The 13,953-nt window shown below is 46.2% G+C and overlaps 1 protein-coding gene across 13 annotated transcripts in view; it reads left to right on the top strand.

The window, feature by feature from the left end:
• The first annotated feature begins 777 nt into the window (after positions 1-777).
• LOC307021810 (protein NLRC3-like) overlaps positions 778-13,953 on the top strand; it is a 36,169-nt gene continuing 22,993 nt past the window's right edge. For 10 of the 13 annotated variants that reach the window (XM_079654273.1, XM_079654272.1, XM_079654271.1 and 7 more), the window contains exons 1-4: positions 7,698-7,802; positions 7,901-8,040; positions 8,557-8,661; positions 13,691-13,890. In XM_079654273.1, the coding sequence (XP_079510399.1) occupies positions 7,922-8,040; positions 8,557-8,661; positions 13,691-13,890 (424 nt within the window). In that variant the 5' untranslated portion in view covers positions 7,698-7,802; positions 7,901-7,921. Of the gene's footprint in view, positions 1,298-7,686; positions 7,803-7,889; positions 8,041-8,556; positions 8,662-13,690; positions 13,891-13,953 lie in introns of those variants that run through there. The other 3 variants (XM_079654276.1, XM_079654269.1, XM_079654270.1) reach the window with 3 other exon arrangements.

Genomic DNA, 13,953 nt, shown 5'->3' with positions numbered 1-13,953 from the left:
CACACACACACACACACACACACACACACACACACACACACACACACACACACACACACACACACACACACACACACACACACACACACACACACACGTCACACACACGTCACACACACACACGTCACACACGCACACACACACACATACACGCCACACACACACACTCACGTCACACACACACGTCACACACACACGTCACATACGCACACACACACACACACGTCACACGTCACACACACACGTCACACACACATACGCACACACACGTCACACACACACACACACACACGTCACACACACACACACACACACATACACACATACACACACACACACACACACACAAACACACGTCACACACACACGTCACACACACATACGCACACACACACACACACACGTCACACACACACGTCACACACACACGTCACACACACATACGCACACACACACACACACGTCACACACACACACACACGTCACACACACATACGCACACACACGTCACACACACACACACACACACACACACACAAGTCACACACACACACACACACGTCACACACACACATACACACACACACACACACACGTCACACACACACACACACACACGTCACACACACATACGCACACACACGTCACACACACACACACACACGTCACACACACACACACACACACACACACACACATATAGAGTGTTTACTCACAGCTGCTGTGTGGGAGGGTTTATTTCCAGAAACCAGAGGAAGGTTTAAAGGTAAGGACCTTGGTCTCCGTTACGTGCCAGGCAGGCTCTGCTTGTTCGTCGTGTCTCTCCTCCAGAGGCCTGTACTACGAAGCCGGATCTGGCTTAGCGAGGTAACTTCAGGTAAACTCTGGGTTTCCGATCCTACGACGCTGGTTCTCCTCTTACCGGGTAGATCTCCATGGTAACTGATGCTGAGCGGCTAACCTGCTCTGGATGAGAGATCAACTCAGTGAAAGCACCGCCTGCTGACCAATCAGAGCTCAGGAGAAAGTCGTTTGTTTTGGATTAGGTAAGCCGGGTAACATATCCAGGGTATGTTGAGCTGGATTCGTAGTACAGGCCTCTGCTCTTCTCTCTTCTCCCCCTTTCTTCCCTCCAGGTAATCAACAGCTGATCAGTACCTGCCTGGGCACCTCAGACCGACTGCTGATTGGATCCCCTCACCCTCAGCTGGCCTATTAGCAGCCAGAGCCAGTCGTAAAGGAGGCAATCCAGGAAGCCTCTCTCTGACCTGTGCCTGCTGATCCCTCCAGAGCCTATGTGAGCTTTGTAACATTTGGTGATTCCTTTGTGAGTCTTGTTAGTTTCTGATGATTGTTAATCATTACTCAGCTTAGTTGAAAACTCGATTCTGATCAGTCAATGTGGAACAGGTGCCAGGTGAGTCCAGTAGTACAGAGCGCTGTCAAGCTCTATAACGACCGAAGGAGGATCAAGAGAGAGAAAGGAAAAGAGGTTCAAAGACGGCGCGCTGGACGTCAGATAAATAAACCGAAGAACACAGACAGGAAGTGAACACAGACAGGAAGTGAACACAGACAGGAAGTGAACACAGACAGGAAGTGAACACTAACCGGAACACGGTATGGACTACAGTACCTCCCTCCCTACCTACCTACCTACCTCCCTCCCTCCCTCCCTCCCTCCCTACCTACCTCCCTACCTCCCTCCCTCCCTCCCTCCCTCCCTACCTACCTACCTACCTCCCTCCCTCCCTCCCTACCTACCTACCTACCTACCTACCTACCTACCTACCTACCTACCTCCCTCCCTACCTACCTACCTACCTACCTACCTACCTCCCTCCCTACCTCTACGTCACAAGTGCCGGTAATAATTTCTGACACTAGGCAAAATATTTTCAAACTGTTTTCAAACTGTTTTCAAACTGTTTTCAAAACTGTTTTCAAAACTGTTCAATATGGAGTCAGATCTAGCTGTACTTATTTTGGTGTTATATAATATGTTTAAATTATTTTCCCGAGGTCGCAACAGGCCCCCGTGAAGAGGGCTTCATTCTCCCCGCGCATCTGGATAAATTGCGCAGTCTGCTCCTTGCTCCCTATCAAAACAAAATTGTTGCAGTAAGATTTGTAAAACAAAAGCAGTTAAATAAATAAATTAGCTTTATAATGAATCCCAACAATATGAAAACCAAACAGGGTTTAGAAATATTTTCACTTCATATTATTTTATGTATGTAATATAAAGAAGACATCTCCAATTGCCCGTATATTTAAATACACAAATTAAATAGGTTTACTTTTCTTTCATGTCGTTTACTATTTGGGTGAGTACATTTAAAAACGAATCCAGCTGAAACCGTTGTAGCCGTTGATGGGACGTTACAAGCCATATGTTTTTTTTAAAACTCATTCGTCACCGTCACCCGTTGCATCCTGGGATATGGTAGACCGCGGAGTGTACGTCAGATGTATCCTCTAAATCTGGGGAAAGAAGGCCTCATTCGGAGGAGTCTTGTCTTTTTTTAAAATTGGGACAGCCTTCGTTTGGCGGAAGTGACGTATGCGGTCTCCGAATTGGGACACAGCTAATATATACACAGGTAAAGGGGACACAGGTGGAAACAATCAGGGCGGGGGAAATAATCAAGGACGCAGGAGACAGAAGGGAGCGGGGAGGCCTGAAATGAGAGGGAGAATGAATGAAGGGAATAAACAAAGCACAGGACAAAGGGACATGACCAAACTAACATAAAGAATAAACTTTCACTATAAGTTTCTTAGACATGACAAGAAGTTTCCCTGTTCATGACTAGACCTTGGTACAGCGCTGACATCACTTTACAAGAGACACCGTCGTATGCTTTACACAATGTTATAATCACGGTTCATTTCGTGCTGCTGGTGTGCTTTCACTTCTTTCTCAAAGAAATCTCTTGTAAATACCTAAATAAATCCTGCTTATTCAAATTGAACTCCTCGTTAAGTTTTTGAAAGCTTTTGATTCGACCCCTCTCAATTATAGTGCTGGTTTCTGTAATGCCCTTGTCTGACCAACGTCTATATGTTTGATCGAAGGCTTAAACTCCGAGTCCTAACTCAACCAACTAAGAATGTTGATCTCTCTTTCCATGTTGTATTTTCTAACCACTGTAAACCAGCTTTCAAGAGTGAATTTAGTGACAGGGTCTGTTCGCAATCATGCTTGGGATATGGTAGTCTGATTCTGTATTTAATTCAATATCTTTCCATTTGGCAGTATATGTTGTATCACACCAATTAACTAAATAACGGAGTTGAGCTGCGTAGTAATATTCTTGAAGATTCGGTCGAGCCATCCTTCCTTTATCTTTAGGTGCTTGGACGGTTGTGTATGTTATCCTCGGTTTCTTTCCCGCCCAAATGAACCTTGAGATTCTTTTGTCCCATTCTATGAATTGTGATCGGGGGGTTTCTACAGGTAAAGATTGTAACATATACAAAATCCTTGGAAGTATATTCATTTTATTAATTTCTATTCTTGAGCTGAAGTCTAGAGTGAACACTGACCATCTTCCCATCTCTCTGGACCTCCTGATTTAAAGTCTTATAGTTCGCTTTATCTAGTGTTGTTAGCTCACTTGTTATATTCACACCTAAATATGTTATTGCCTTTGCGCTCCACCTGAGTCTGTATGCTTGTTGAATAGGAAGGGATGGAGTATCATTTATAGCCATCACCTGGGTTTGTCCTACATTGAGCTTAAAGCCCGAGAGAGTCTGAATCAAGTGGTTTCATAAGTTGTGGAAGTTGGATCAATATGTCCTCAGCATATAGTCCTGTGTTGTGTTCTGTGCCTTTAATCACTACCCCCTCTATTCCGTCATCTTGTCTAATTGCTTGAGCTAAGGGCTCAATAAAGATTGCACATAGAGTAGGGGACAGGCAGCACCCCTGCCTCGTAGATCGTTCTAGCTTAAACCAATTTGTAAGGTTGCCATTAATTTGTATTCTTGCCATAGGATCTTGATAAAGTGATTTAATGCAGTTGATCGATTCTTTAGTAAAGCCAAATGCTTTTTCTGCGTCCAGACTCAGGAGTAACGCACTCTCCCCCTTTCTCTTTACTTCTTGAATTAATGTTCTTCTTATATTACCATGTGTTTGACGTCCCTTGACAAATCCTGATTGATCTTCGTCTATCAGTTCTGTCGTGAAATTCTCGATTCTCTTAGAGATTATTCTTGTGAAGATCTTATAATCACAATCACAGTTTTGATATTGGCCTATCATTTTCTCAGAATTCTTTGTCCCTTCCCTCTTTAGGGATAACAGTGATTATGGCCTCTTTCCACGAGGGGGGGGTTATCCCCTTCTTTATAGTTTCGTTGAATGACGCTAGTAACAACGGAATAAGTTCCTTTTTACACATGTTGTTCCATTCGGAGGGGAACCCGTCACTTCCTGGTGCCTTATTAGTTTTTAAATGATGAATTGCCTCCTCCAGTTCTTTTCCTGTGATATCTGAATTCATGATCTTATGTTGTACTCTCGCTCGCTGGCAGGTCTAGAGAGTCGAAACATGTTTGAATTGTCTCCTCCCCTGCTGCAGCTGGCTGTGAGTATAGGTTTTTGTAGTAGTTTTCAAATATCTTTTCGATCTTGTCTGGTTCAGATTCCAATGTGTTAGTCTCGGGGTCCCTGATTTAGTGGATTGCATTCTGCTGCTGTCTTTTCCTTATTCGTCTGGCTCACAGTTTGGATGCTCTGGGGCCGGCCTCGTGATACGTTTGTTTCACAAATCTCTATTTCATTTCTACCTCATTCTCTAATATCTCATTCATTGTTTTCCTTATTTCTTTAATTTGATTGAGTAGTTCTGGGTCATTAGAGTTTTTATGTTGCTGCTCTAAAGTTCTCAATTCTCCAATCTTATTCTGGTATCATTTGAGCCTCATTTTCTTCAGGTATACCGTTCTTGAAATTAGCTCCCCACGCATGACTGCTTTTAAAGCATCCCAGACGATGGCTGGGCCGACCTCCCCATTATCATTCTCTTCTTTGTTCATTCGCTTTTTGACCCCCTCAACAAATTCTGGATCGTTCAAGATACCAACATTAAGTCGCCAATTTGTCTGTCTCGTCTGCTTACTTAAGTTCAGCGTCAGGTATAAAGTGCTGTGGTCTGATCAATCTGCAACTCCTACTCTGCATTCCTTTGCTCTGAATCGGTTCCTGCATTAATGAAAAAGTAATCTATTCTTGTACAGACTAAATGGGGAGCTGAGTAGAAAGTGTAATCCTTTTCCAGTGGATGTAGTTCTCTCCAAATGTCTTCTATTCCCAATCCTGCCAATGCAGTACTTATATATTGGACAATTTTGTTTTACTGCTTTTCCTAGAGCTAGTTGAATCCAGGTTGTGATTCATTGTAATGTTAAAATCCCCCCCCCCCCCCCCCCCCCCCCCCCACATATTAATATACCTTCTGATTCCTGGGCTATAAGCTCAAATAGATTCCTGTACAAATCTTTTTTGCTTTCAGGAGGGGCGTAGACATTAACTAATGTGGTCAATTCGTCTTCTGTTTTCCCCTTCACAAGTATATATCTTCTTTATCTCGTATTTCCTTAAGAAGCTCAAACTTTGTTGTATTTGATAGTAGAATGGACACTCCTCGCCTCCTACCGCCACCTCTATATGAACTCTGAAATGTATTTTTAAATCCCATCTTTTTAAGTGTTCCATGCTCTTGCTCTGTAAGACGTGTTTCTTGTAGGTAGTTAAACTGTGTTTTTTCCTTTTTTACTTTAGCTATAAGCTTCGCCCTTTTTACTGGATTGTTTAACCCGTTCACTTTAAGCCACACCCTTTTCAGATCTTTAAATATCATCTTGACCCTTCTTTGAGGTTACCTTTATCCTTCTGACGCTAATAAAAACATAAAAAACTAATGAAACATCATCACACAACTGAACCCAAAAAGAGAAGACCTCCAAACGTGGGGAAATAGTCCATTCCCCAAACCCCCGTTGGAGGGTGGAGGGGGAGTCCTCATCGTTGACGGGGGCCCCTCCCTAGACCTGTACCTCCGTTGTGAGGTTCCATAATGTCTAGACATGTCCAACTCAAAACACTCGACCCTTCCCCAGTCGTTGTCTATTAATGTTTAGTGATTTTAAGAAACCTGTATATAACTATGTAATCCTACACATTCCCCTTCAGGACTTTTAATGTTATCTCAGATCTTTTAGGTCAGCGAATCAGAAAGAGTCTCCCTCAGGTCTTTTAGTTCAGCGAATCAGAAAGAGTCTCCCTCAGGTCTTTTAGTTCAGCGAATCAGAAAGAGTCTCCCTCAGGTCTTTTAGTTCAGCGAATCAGAAAGAGTCTCCCTCAGGTCTTTTAGTTCAGCGAATCAGAAAAAGTCTCCCTTGAGACATCCGTAATGTTCCGCAGCTCACCTGAATTTGCCTTCTTTGATCCGTGATTTTCCGCCCTTCTTCCAGTAAAACTTTTTAGGACTTCCACTGATAACTTTGCAGCTTTTCTCTTGCGCGGTCAGCTGTGCCGGATTCGGGGCCGCGCCCTCTGCCCGCCACTCGTTTCCACTCCGCGGGTCCTCGCTGCCACGCCGGTTCCGTATCCTCACCGGGCACGTCCGCCGTGTGTCCTCTTTCCTTCATGTCCTGCGCGGCTTCCCTGGCATTATCATCGGTCTTCACTCCCGTGTTCCAGTGGATCTGGATCTTTTTCTGCCAAGCCTTCTTTAAAACCATCTCTTTTATTTCGAACTGAAGGAAATTCACCACGACCGATCTGGGAGTAGAGCCTTCGCTCGGTTTTCGGGCAAGTGCTCTGTGAGCGCGCTGGATCTGGAGCCGAGTGGTCCATCATGTGAACGTGTGACTGAAGGAACCTCTTCGGGTATTTCGAGTTTGGTTTTCAGAAGTGACTCCATGTGTTCGGCTGTGGAGCTCCCCTCCGTGCCCTCGGGTAAGCAAAACACTCGGATGTTGTTTCTCCTCGATCTCCCCTCGAGATCAGTCAATTTTCCTTGCATCAATCGAGTCTGCTCCGTCATCACCGACATCACTTCATCCACCTCCGTCTTCCACTCTTCCACATCTGATATGCGCTCCTGCGCCTCGGCTATGCTCACCCGTTGCGCCTGCAGCTCTTTGTTGTTCTCCGTAAGTTTACGGTCGAGTTCTTGTCTCAGATAAGTGATGTCCTCCCTCAGCTCCTTCTTTATTTCGTGTTTGAATGTAGTTCTTGTTGTAGTTTGAGTTTAAGGTCTTTCATTTCTTTGCTAATGTCGGCAAAGCCTGCCCGCAGTGCATCTGAGCCGTCGTGCTCGCTAGCCTCGTGCTCGGGGGTTTCCATTTAGGTTGATTTTTCACTTTGTCTGGTCCTTCACGATTTTTACTGTTCCTCCGTGTTTTTACCCCACTCATTCCTTACTTTAAACGTTGAGTTATTTGCATTTAGTGGGATCATTTGCCCGACCTGGGAGACCCTCTCAATCACACAACCAGTCTCTCCGCCATCTTGTGGAAGTGATAGTGGAGATTTGATAAGAGTTTGTCAGGGTTCAGAAGTAAAGCCTTTTTACTGGATTGAGTTTGTCATGCAGGATGTTAACTTGCCGAATGTCTATTTCTATGTTACTGAATATAATCCCTGTGTGTTCACCTTCCTCTGATCAGGCTGGTTATGAAACAAGAGGAGGAGCTGCAGACAGCTGAGGGCGTTAAAGTGAACGTATGAAGTCAGACTGCCAGACGCCATCTTACACCTGGGCAGAGAGGAGGAGGACAACGGGGTGAGTGTTAACACCAGGCTCTGCTTTTAACCACATTCATTATTGACTGCTGTACTCTATGTAGGAAACAAAATCATCGATATAAAGTGTGTCTCCAGTGTTACTGGTTTATCTCTCAGATGGAGAAGATGAGTGGTTTAAAAGATGAGGAAGAGGACAGATGTCTGTCTCTGAAGAGTGAGCGCTCTAAAGGAACACTTCCAGACTTCATTAACGATCCTGGACCCTCAGACACAGAGTAAGAGTCCGTTTCTACTATAAACTTTACTTTATAAGGCGGCTGTGGCTCAGTAGATAGAGTGCTGAACTTTGAATCAGGGGGTAGCAGGTTTGAGTCCCACTGCAGTCAGCTTGTCGTTGTGTCCCTGGGCAAGGATTGCCCACAGTACTGTCTGTGAGTCGCTTTGGATGAAAGCCTCTAACAAATGTCATGTAATAACTTTATATACACAGTCTATCTTAGAGTACAGTAGAGTCGTTTAATTGAACTCTTGCTCTTTGGCATCATCAGCTATAGTAAATCATTTACTGGGGAAATCGTCCTCTAACTCAACGTGATGGACTTTGTGTTGGGTTAAGGTAATAAAATACAAACATGTAAAACGTTCACAAATGAATTGTAACGACAGAATCCCACAAACACGAACTAAAAAATCAAAGCTCAGAACAAGTCTAAATATATTTCACTGGTTAAACAGACACGCTGCTCTTTGAATGAACTAATGATGTGTGTAAACATGTGTTGTTTCCACAGACGGAGAGCAGAGTCTCCATTCTCCGGCTGTCTGTCTCTGAAGAGTGACCAGTCTAAAGGCTCTCCTCTGTACTTCAGTGATGACCCCGGACCCTCAGACGCAGAGTAAGAGTCTGTTTCTACTCTAAACTGACCTGAAGAGGATTCTGTGTTTATGCTAGCTGATGATCTAATCTGTTCTTTAATAAGTACATGAGTGCAGTTCAGGAATAATCACAGTTGTTTACAGCAAAGAAACACATTTGAAGTCAGTAAAGAAGCAAAGCAGATTACAGTTAAAGTACAGTAAAGAAACACAGTGACCGTTATTCAAAGATATTTCAGAAATAGTTCTCACATTACAATGAATACTTAAGAATGATCAGTCAATTGCTTTTTGCAACGGTGTACACTTATTATTAACCTGTTGTTTTATCTTTATATTTGTGGAATAAAACGGCTTTAAAATGACAATAATGATAAATTATAATATTGACATGAATTTATTATTTACATCCATCTTCTCCCGCTTATCCGTGGTCGGGTCGCGGAGGTAGCAGTTCCAGCAGAGAGCCCCAATGTACCTTTCCCACATCAACCAGCTCTGACGAATAGATATAATCCCTCCACCTGGTCCTAGGTAGAGATATAATCCCTCCACCTGGTCCTGGTTAGAGATATAATCCCTCCTCCTGGACCTGGGTAGAGATATAATCCCTCCACCTGGTCCTAGTTAGAGATATAATCCCTCCTCCTGGACCTGGGTAGAGATATAATCCCTCCTCCTGGACCTGGGTAGAGATATAATCCCTCCACCTGGTCCTAGTTAGAGATATAATCCCTCCTCCTGGACCTGGGTAGAGATATAATCCCTCCACCTGGTCCTGGTTAGAGATATAATCCCTCCTCCTGGACCTGGGTAGAGATATAATCCCTCCTCCTGGACCTGGGTAGAGATATAATCCCTCCACCTGGTCCTGGTTAGAGATATAATCCCTCCACCTGGTCCTGGGTAGAGATATAATCCCTCCACCTGGTCCTGGGTAGAGATATAATCCCTCCACCTGGTCCTGGTTAGAGATATAATCCCTCCACCTGGTCCTGGGTAGAGATATAATCCCTCCACCTGGTCCTAGGTAGAGATATAATCCCTCCACCTGGTCCTGGGTAGAGATATAATCCCTCCACCTGGTCCTGGTTAGAGATATAATCCCTCCACCTGGTCCTAGGTAGAGATATAATCCCTCCACCTGGTCCTGGGTAGAGATATAATCCCTCCACCTGGTCCCAGGTAGAGATATAATCCCTCCACCTGGCCCTAGTTAGAGATATAATCCCTCCACCTGGTCCTAGTTAGAGATATAATCCCTCCACCTGGTCCTGGGTAGAGATATAATCCCTCCACCTGGTCCTGGGTAGAGATATAATCCCTCCACCTGGTCCTAGGTAGAGATATAATCCCTCCACCTGGTTCTGGGTAGAGATATAATCCCTCCACCTGGTCCTGGGTAGAGATATAATCCCTCCACCTGGTCCTGGGTAGAGATATAATCCCTCCACCTGGTCCTGGGTAGAGATATAATCCCTCCACCTGGTCCTAGGTAGAGATATAATCCCTCCACCTGGTCCTGGGTAGAGATATAATCCCTCCACCTGGTCCTGGGTAGAGATATAATCCCTCCACCTGGTCCTGGGTAGAGATATAATCCCTCCACCTGGTCCTGGGTAGAGATATAATCCCTCCACCTGGTCCTAGTTAGAGATATAATCCCTCCACCTGGTCCTGGGTAGAGATATAATCCCTCCACCTGGCCCTGGGTAGAGATATAATCCCTCCACCTGGCTCTGGGTAGAGATATAATCCCTCCACCTGGTCCTGGGTAGAGATATAATCCCTCCACCTGGTCCTGGGTAGAGATATAATCCCTCCACCTGGTCCTGGGTAGAGATAAAATCCCTCCACCTGGCTCTGGGTAGAGATATAATCCCTCCACCTGGTCCTGGGTAGAGATATAATCCCTCCACCTGGTCCTAGGTAGAGATATAATCCCTCCACCTGGTCCTGGGTAGAGATATAATCCCTCCACCTGGTCCTGGGTAGAGATATAATCCCTCCACCTGGTCCTAGGTAGAGATATAATCCCTCCACCTGGTCCTGGGTAGAGATATAATCCCTCCACCTGGTCCTCGGTAGAGATATAATCCCTCCACCTGGTCCTAGTTATAGATATAATCCCTCCACCTGGTCCTAGGTAGAGATATAATCCCTCCACCTGGCCCTGGGTAGAGATATAATCCCTCCACCTGGTCCTAGGTAGAGATATAATCCCTCCACCTGGTCCTAGGTAGAGATATAATCCCTCCACCTGGTCCCTGGTAGAGATATAATCCCTCCACCTGGCCCTGGGTAGAGATATAATCCCTCCACCTGGTCCTGGGTAGAGATATAATCCCTCCACCTGGTCCTGGGTAGAGATATAATCCCTCCACCTGGTCCTAGTTAGAGATATAATCCCTCCTCCTGGACCTGGGTAGAGATATAATCCCTCCACCTGGTCCTGGGTAGAGATATAATCTCTCCACCTGGCCCTGGGTAGAGATATAATCCCTCCTCCTGGACCTGGGTAGAGATATAATCCCTCCACCTGGTCCTGGGTAGAGATATAATCCTTCCACCTGGTCCTGGGTAGAGATATAATCCCTCCACCTGGTCCTAGTTAGAGATATAATCCCTCCTCCTGGACCTGGGTAGAGATATAATCCCTCCACCTGGTCCTGGGTAGAGATATAATCTCTCCACCTGGCCCTGGGTAGAGATATAATCCCTCCACCTGGACCTGGGTAGAGATATAATCCCTCCACCTGGACCTGGGTAGAGATATAATCCCTCCACCTGGTCCTGGGTAGAGATATAATCCCTCCACCTGGTCCTAGTTAGAGATATAATCCCTCCACCTGGTCCTGGGTAGAGATATAATCCCTCCACCTGGTCCTGGGTAGAGATATAATCCCTCCACCTGGTCCTGGGTAGAGATATAATCCCTCCACCTGGTCCTAGTTAGAGATATAATCCCTCCACCTGGTCCTGGGTAGAGATATAATCCCTCCACCTGGTCCTAGGTAGAGATATAATCCCTCCACCTGGTCCTAGTTAGAGATATAATCTCTCCACCTGGTCCTGGGTAGAGATATAATCCCTCCACCTGGCCCTGGGTAGAGATAATCCCTCCACCTGGCCCTGGGTAGAGATATAATCCCGCCGGTACCTTGCAACTGCCTCGGGACTCCCCCAGGATAACATATCCAGGAATGCCTCGTTCTTCAGTCGGACGGCTTCCCTGACCACCGGTGTCCAGCAGGAGGTTCAAGGGTTACCTTGAGGCACCTAAGACCTTGAGACCACAGCTCCCCGCTGCGGCTTCCGCAATAGAGGCTTTGAACACCGCCAACTCTGGTTCAATGTCCCAAGCCTCCACAGGGATGCCTGAAAATGTCTGCCGGAGGTGTGAGTTGAAGGCCTCTGGATTTGGGACTCCTCCAGACATTCCCAGTTCACCCGCACTACACGTTTGGGCTTACCAAGTCTATCCAGAGGTTTCCCCCGCCACTCGACCCAACTCACCACCAGATTGTGATCAGTTGACAACTCTGCCCCTCTCTTTACCCGAGTGTCCAAAACATACGGCCTTAGGTCCGATGATACGATAACAAAATCAATCATGGACCTTCTGCCTAGGGTGCTGTGGAACCACGTACACTTATGAGCATCCTTATGTTCGAACATGGTGTTTGTTATGGCCATTCCATGACTAGCAGAGTAGTCCAGTAACAAACCACCACTCTGGTTCAGATCAGTGGGGCCGTTCCTCCCAATCACAACCCTCCAAGTATCCCCATCATTGCCCACCTGGCGTTGAAGTCTCCCAGCTAGACTATGACTACCCTTCAGGAGCCCCATACAGGACTCTTTTCAGGGATCAAGGCGGAATACTCTGAACTGCTGTTTGGTTCATAAGCACACACAACAGTCAGAGTTCCCGCCCCCCTCAACATTACCTGGAAGTCGGGGGCAGTACCTAAGGAGTGGGAGGACGGGGTGGCGGTTCCCCTTTTCAAAAAGGGGGATCATGCTGAGGGTCGGTGCCAACTATAGAGGCATCATATTACTCAGCTTCCACGGGATAGTTCACTCTAAACTGCTGCACAGGAAGGTGCTGTTTATAGTGGAAACCACAGATTCAGGAGGAACAATGCGGATTCCGTCCTGGTCGTGGAATGACGGACCAACTTTTTAGTCTCGCAAGGATCCTGGAGGGGCCCTGGGTGTACGCTTATCCCGTCTACATGTGTTTTGTGGATTTGGAGAAGGTGTGTGACCGGGTTCCCAGGAAGATACTGTGGGAGGTGCTGTGGGAGTATGGGGTGAAGGGGTCACTAATGGGGGCCATCCAATCTCTGTACTCCCAAGTGAGAGCTGTTTTGAGGTACCCAGCAGTAAGTTGGACTTATTTCCTTGGAGGGTTGGCCTCCACCAGCGCTGCGCTCTGTCACCAATCCTGTTTGTGATATTCATGCCCAGGATCTCAAGGTGTAGTCGTGGGGGGAGGGGGGGTCTGCAGTTCATTGAGCCAAGGATTGCATCTCTGCTTTTTGCGGATGATGTGGTTCTGATGGCGTTAACGGTCTGCGACCTTCAGCTCTCACTGGATCAGTTTGAAGACAAGTGTGAAGCTGCTGGGATGAAGACCAGCACCTTTAAATCTGAGGCCGTGGTTCTTAGCAGGAAACCGATGGACTGTCCACTCCGGGTAGGGAATGAGTGGGAACTTCGACAAGGTTAAAGCGAAAGCAAGGAGGCAAAGCTCTCCATCTACCGGTCCATCTTCATCCTACCCTCACCTATGGTCATAAAGGGGTTATGATCGAATGAATGATATTGTTAATATAAGCTGCTAACATAGGTTTTCTCACGAGGGTGGAAGGCATTTCCCTTAGGTATAAGGAGAGGTCAGTCATGGGGAGGGACCCACGCTGGCCTGGGAGTGCCTTTGAAACCCCCATTCATAAAGGCCTTTTATTGTATCAAACTAGAACGATTGGTGAAATCCTCCACCAGTAATGTAAACTGTCATAAAGATTGTGTTCATCTCCACAGAGAGAAGAGGAATCATCGTGTTCCTGTGGAGCAGCAGCTGTCCAGCTGTGCTCTGTGTCAGGACGTCCTGAAGGATCCAGTCTCTACCAGCTGTGGACACTGGTTCTGCAGACAGTGCATCGCCTCATCCTGGGAGCAGAGACCTCCATCAGGAGGCCCCTCCTGTCCCCAGTGTGGAGATGGATGCAGCATTATACAAAGTAAGTCTCAACATCTGTCTGTTGGTGTTTTCATTTCTGAGAAATAATTGATCCTGATCATTG

This window comes from Notothenia rossii (genome assembly GCF_949606895.1).
Source record: "Notothenia rossii genome assembly, chromosome: 1".
Taxonomy (NCBI): Eukaryota; Metazoa; Chordata; class Actinopteri; order Perciformes; family Nototheniidae; genus Notothenia; species Notothenia rossii.
The sequence above is the reverse complement of the archived record's forward strand: the minus strand, read 5'-3'. Positions and strand labels throughout refer to the sequence as shown.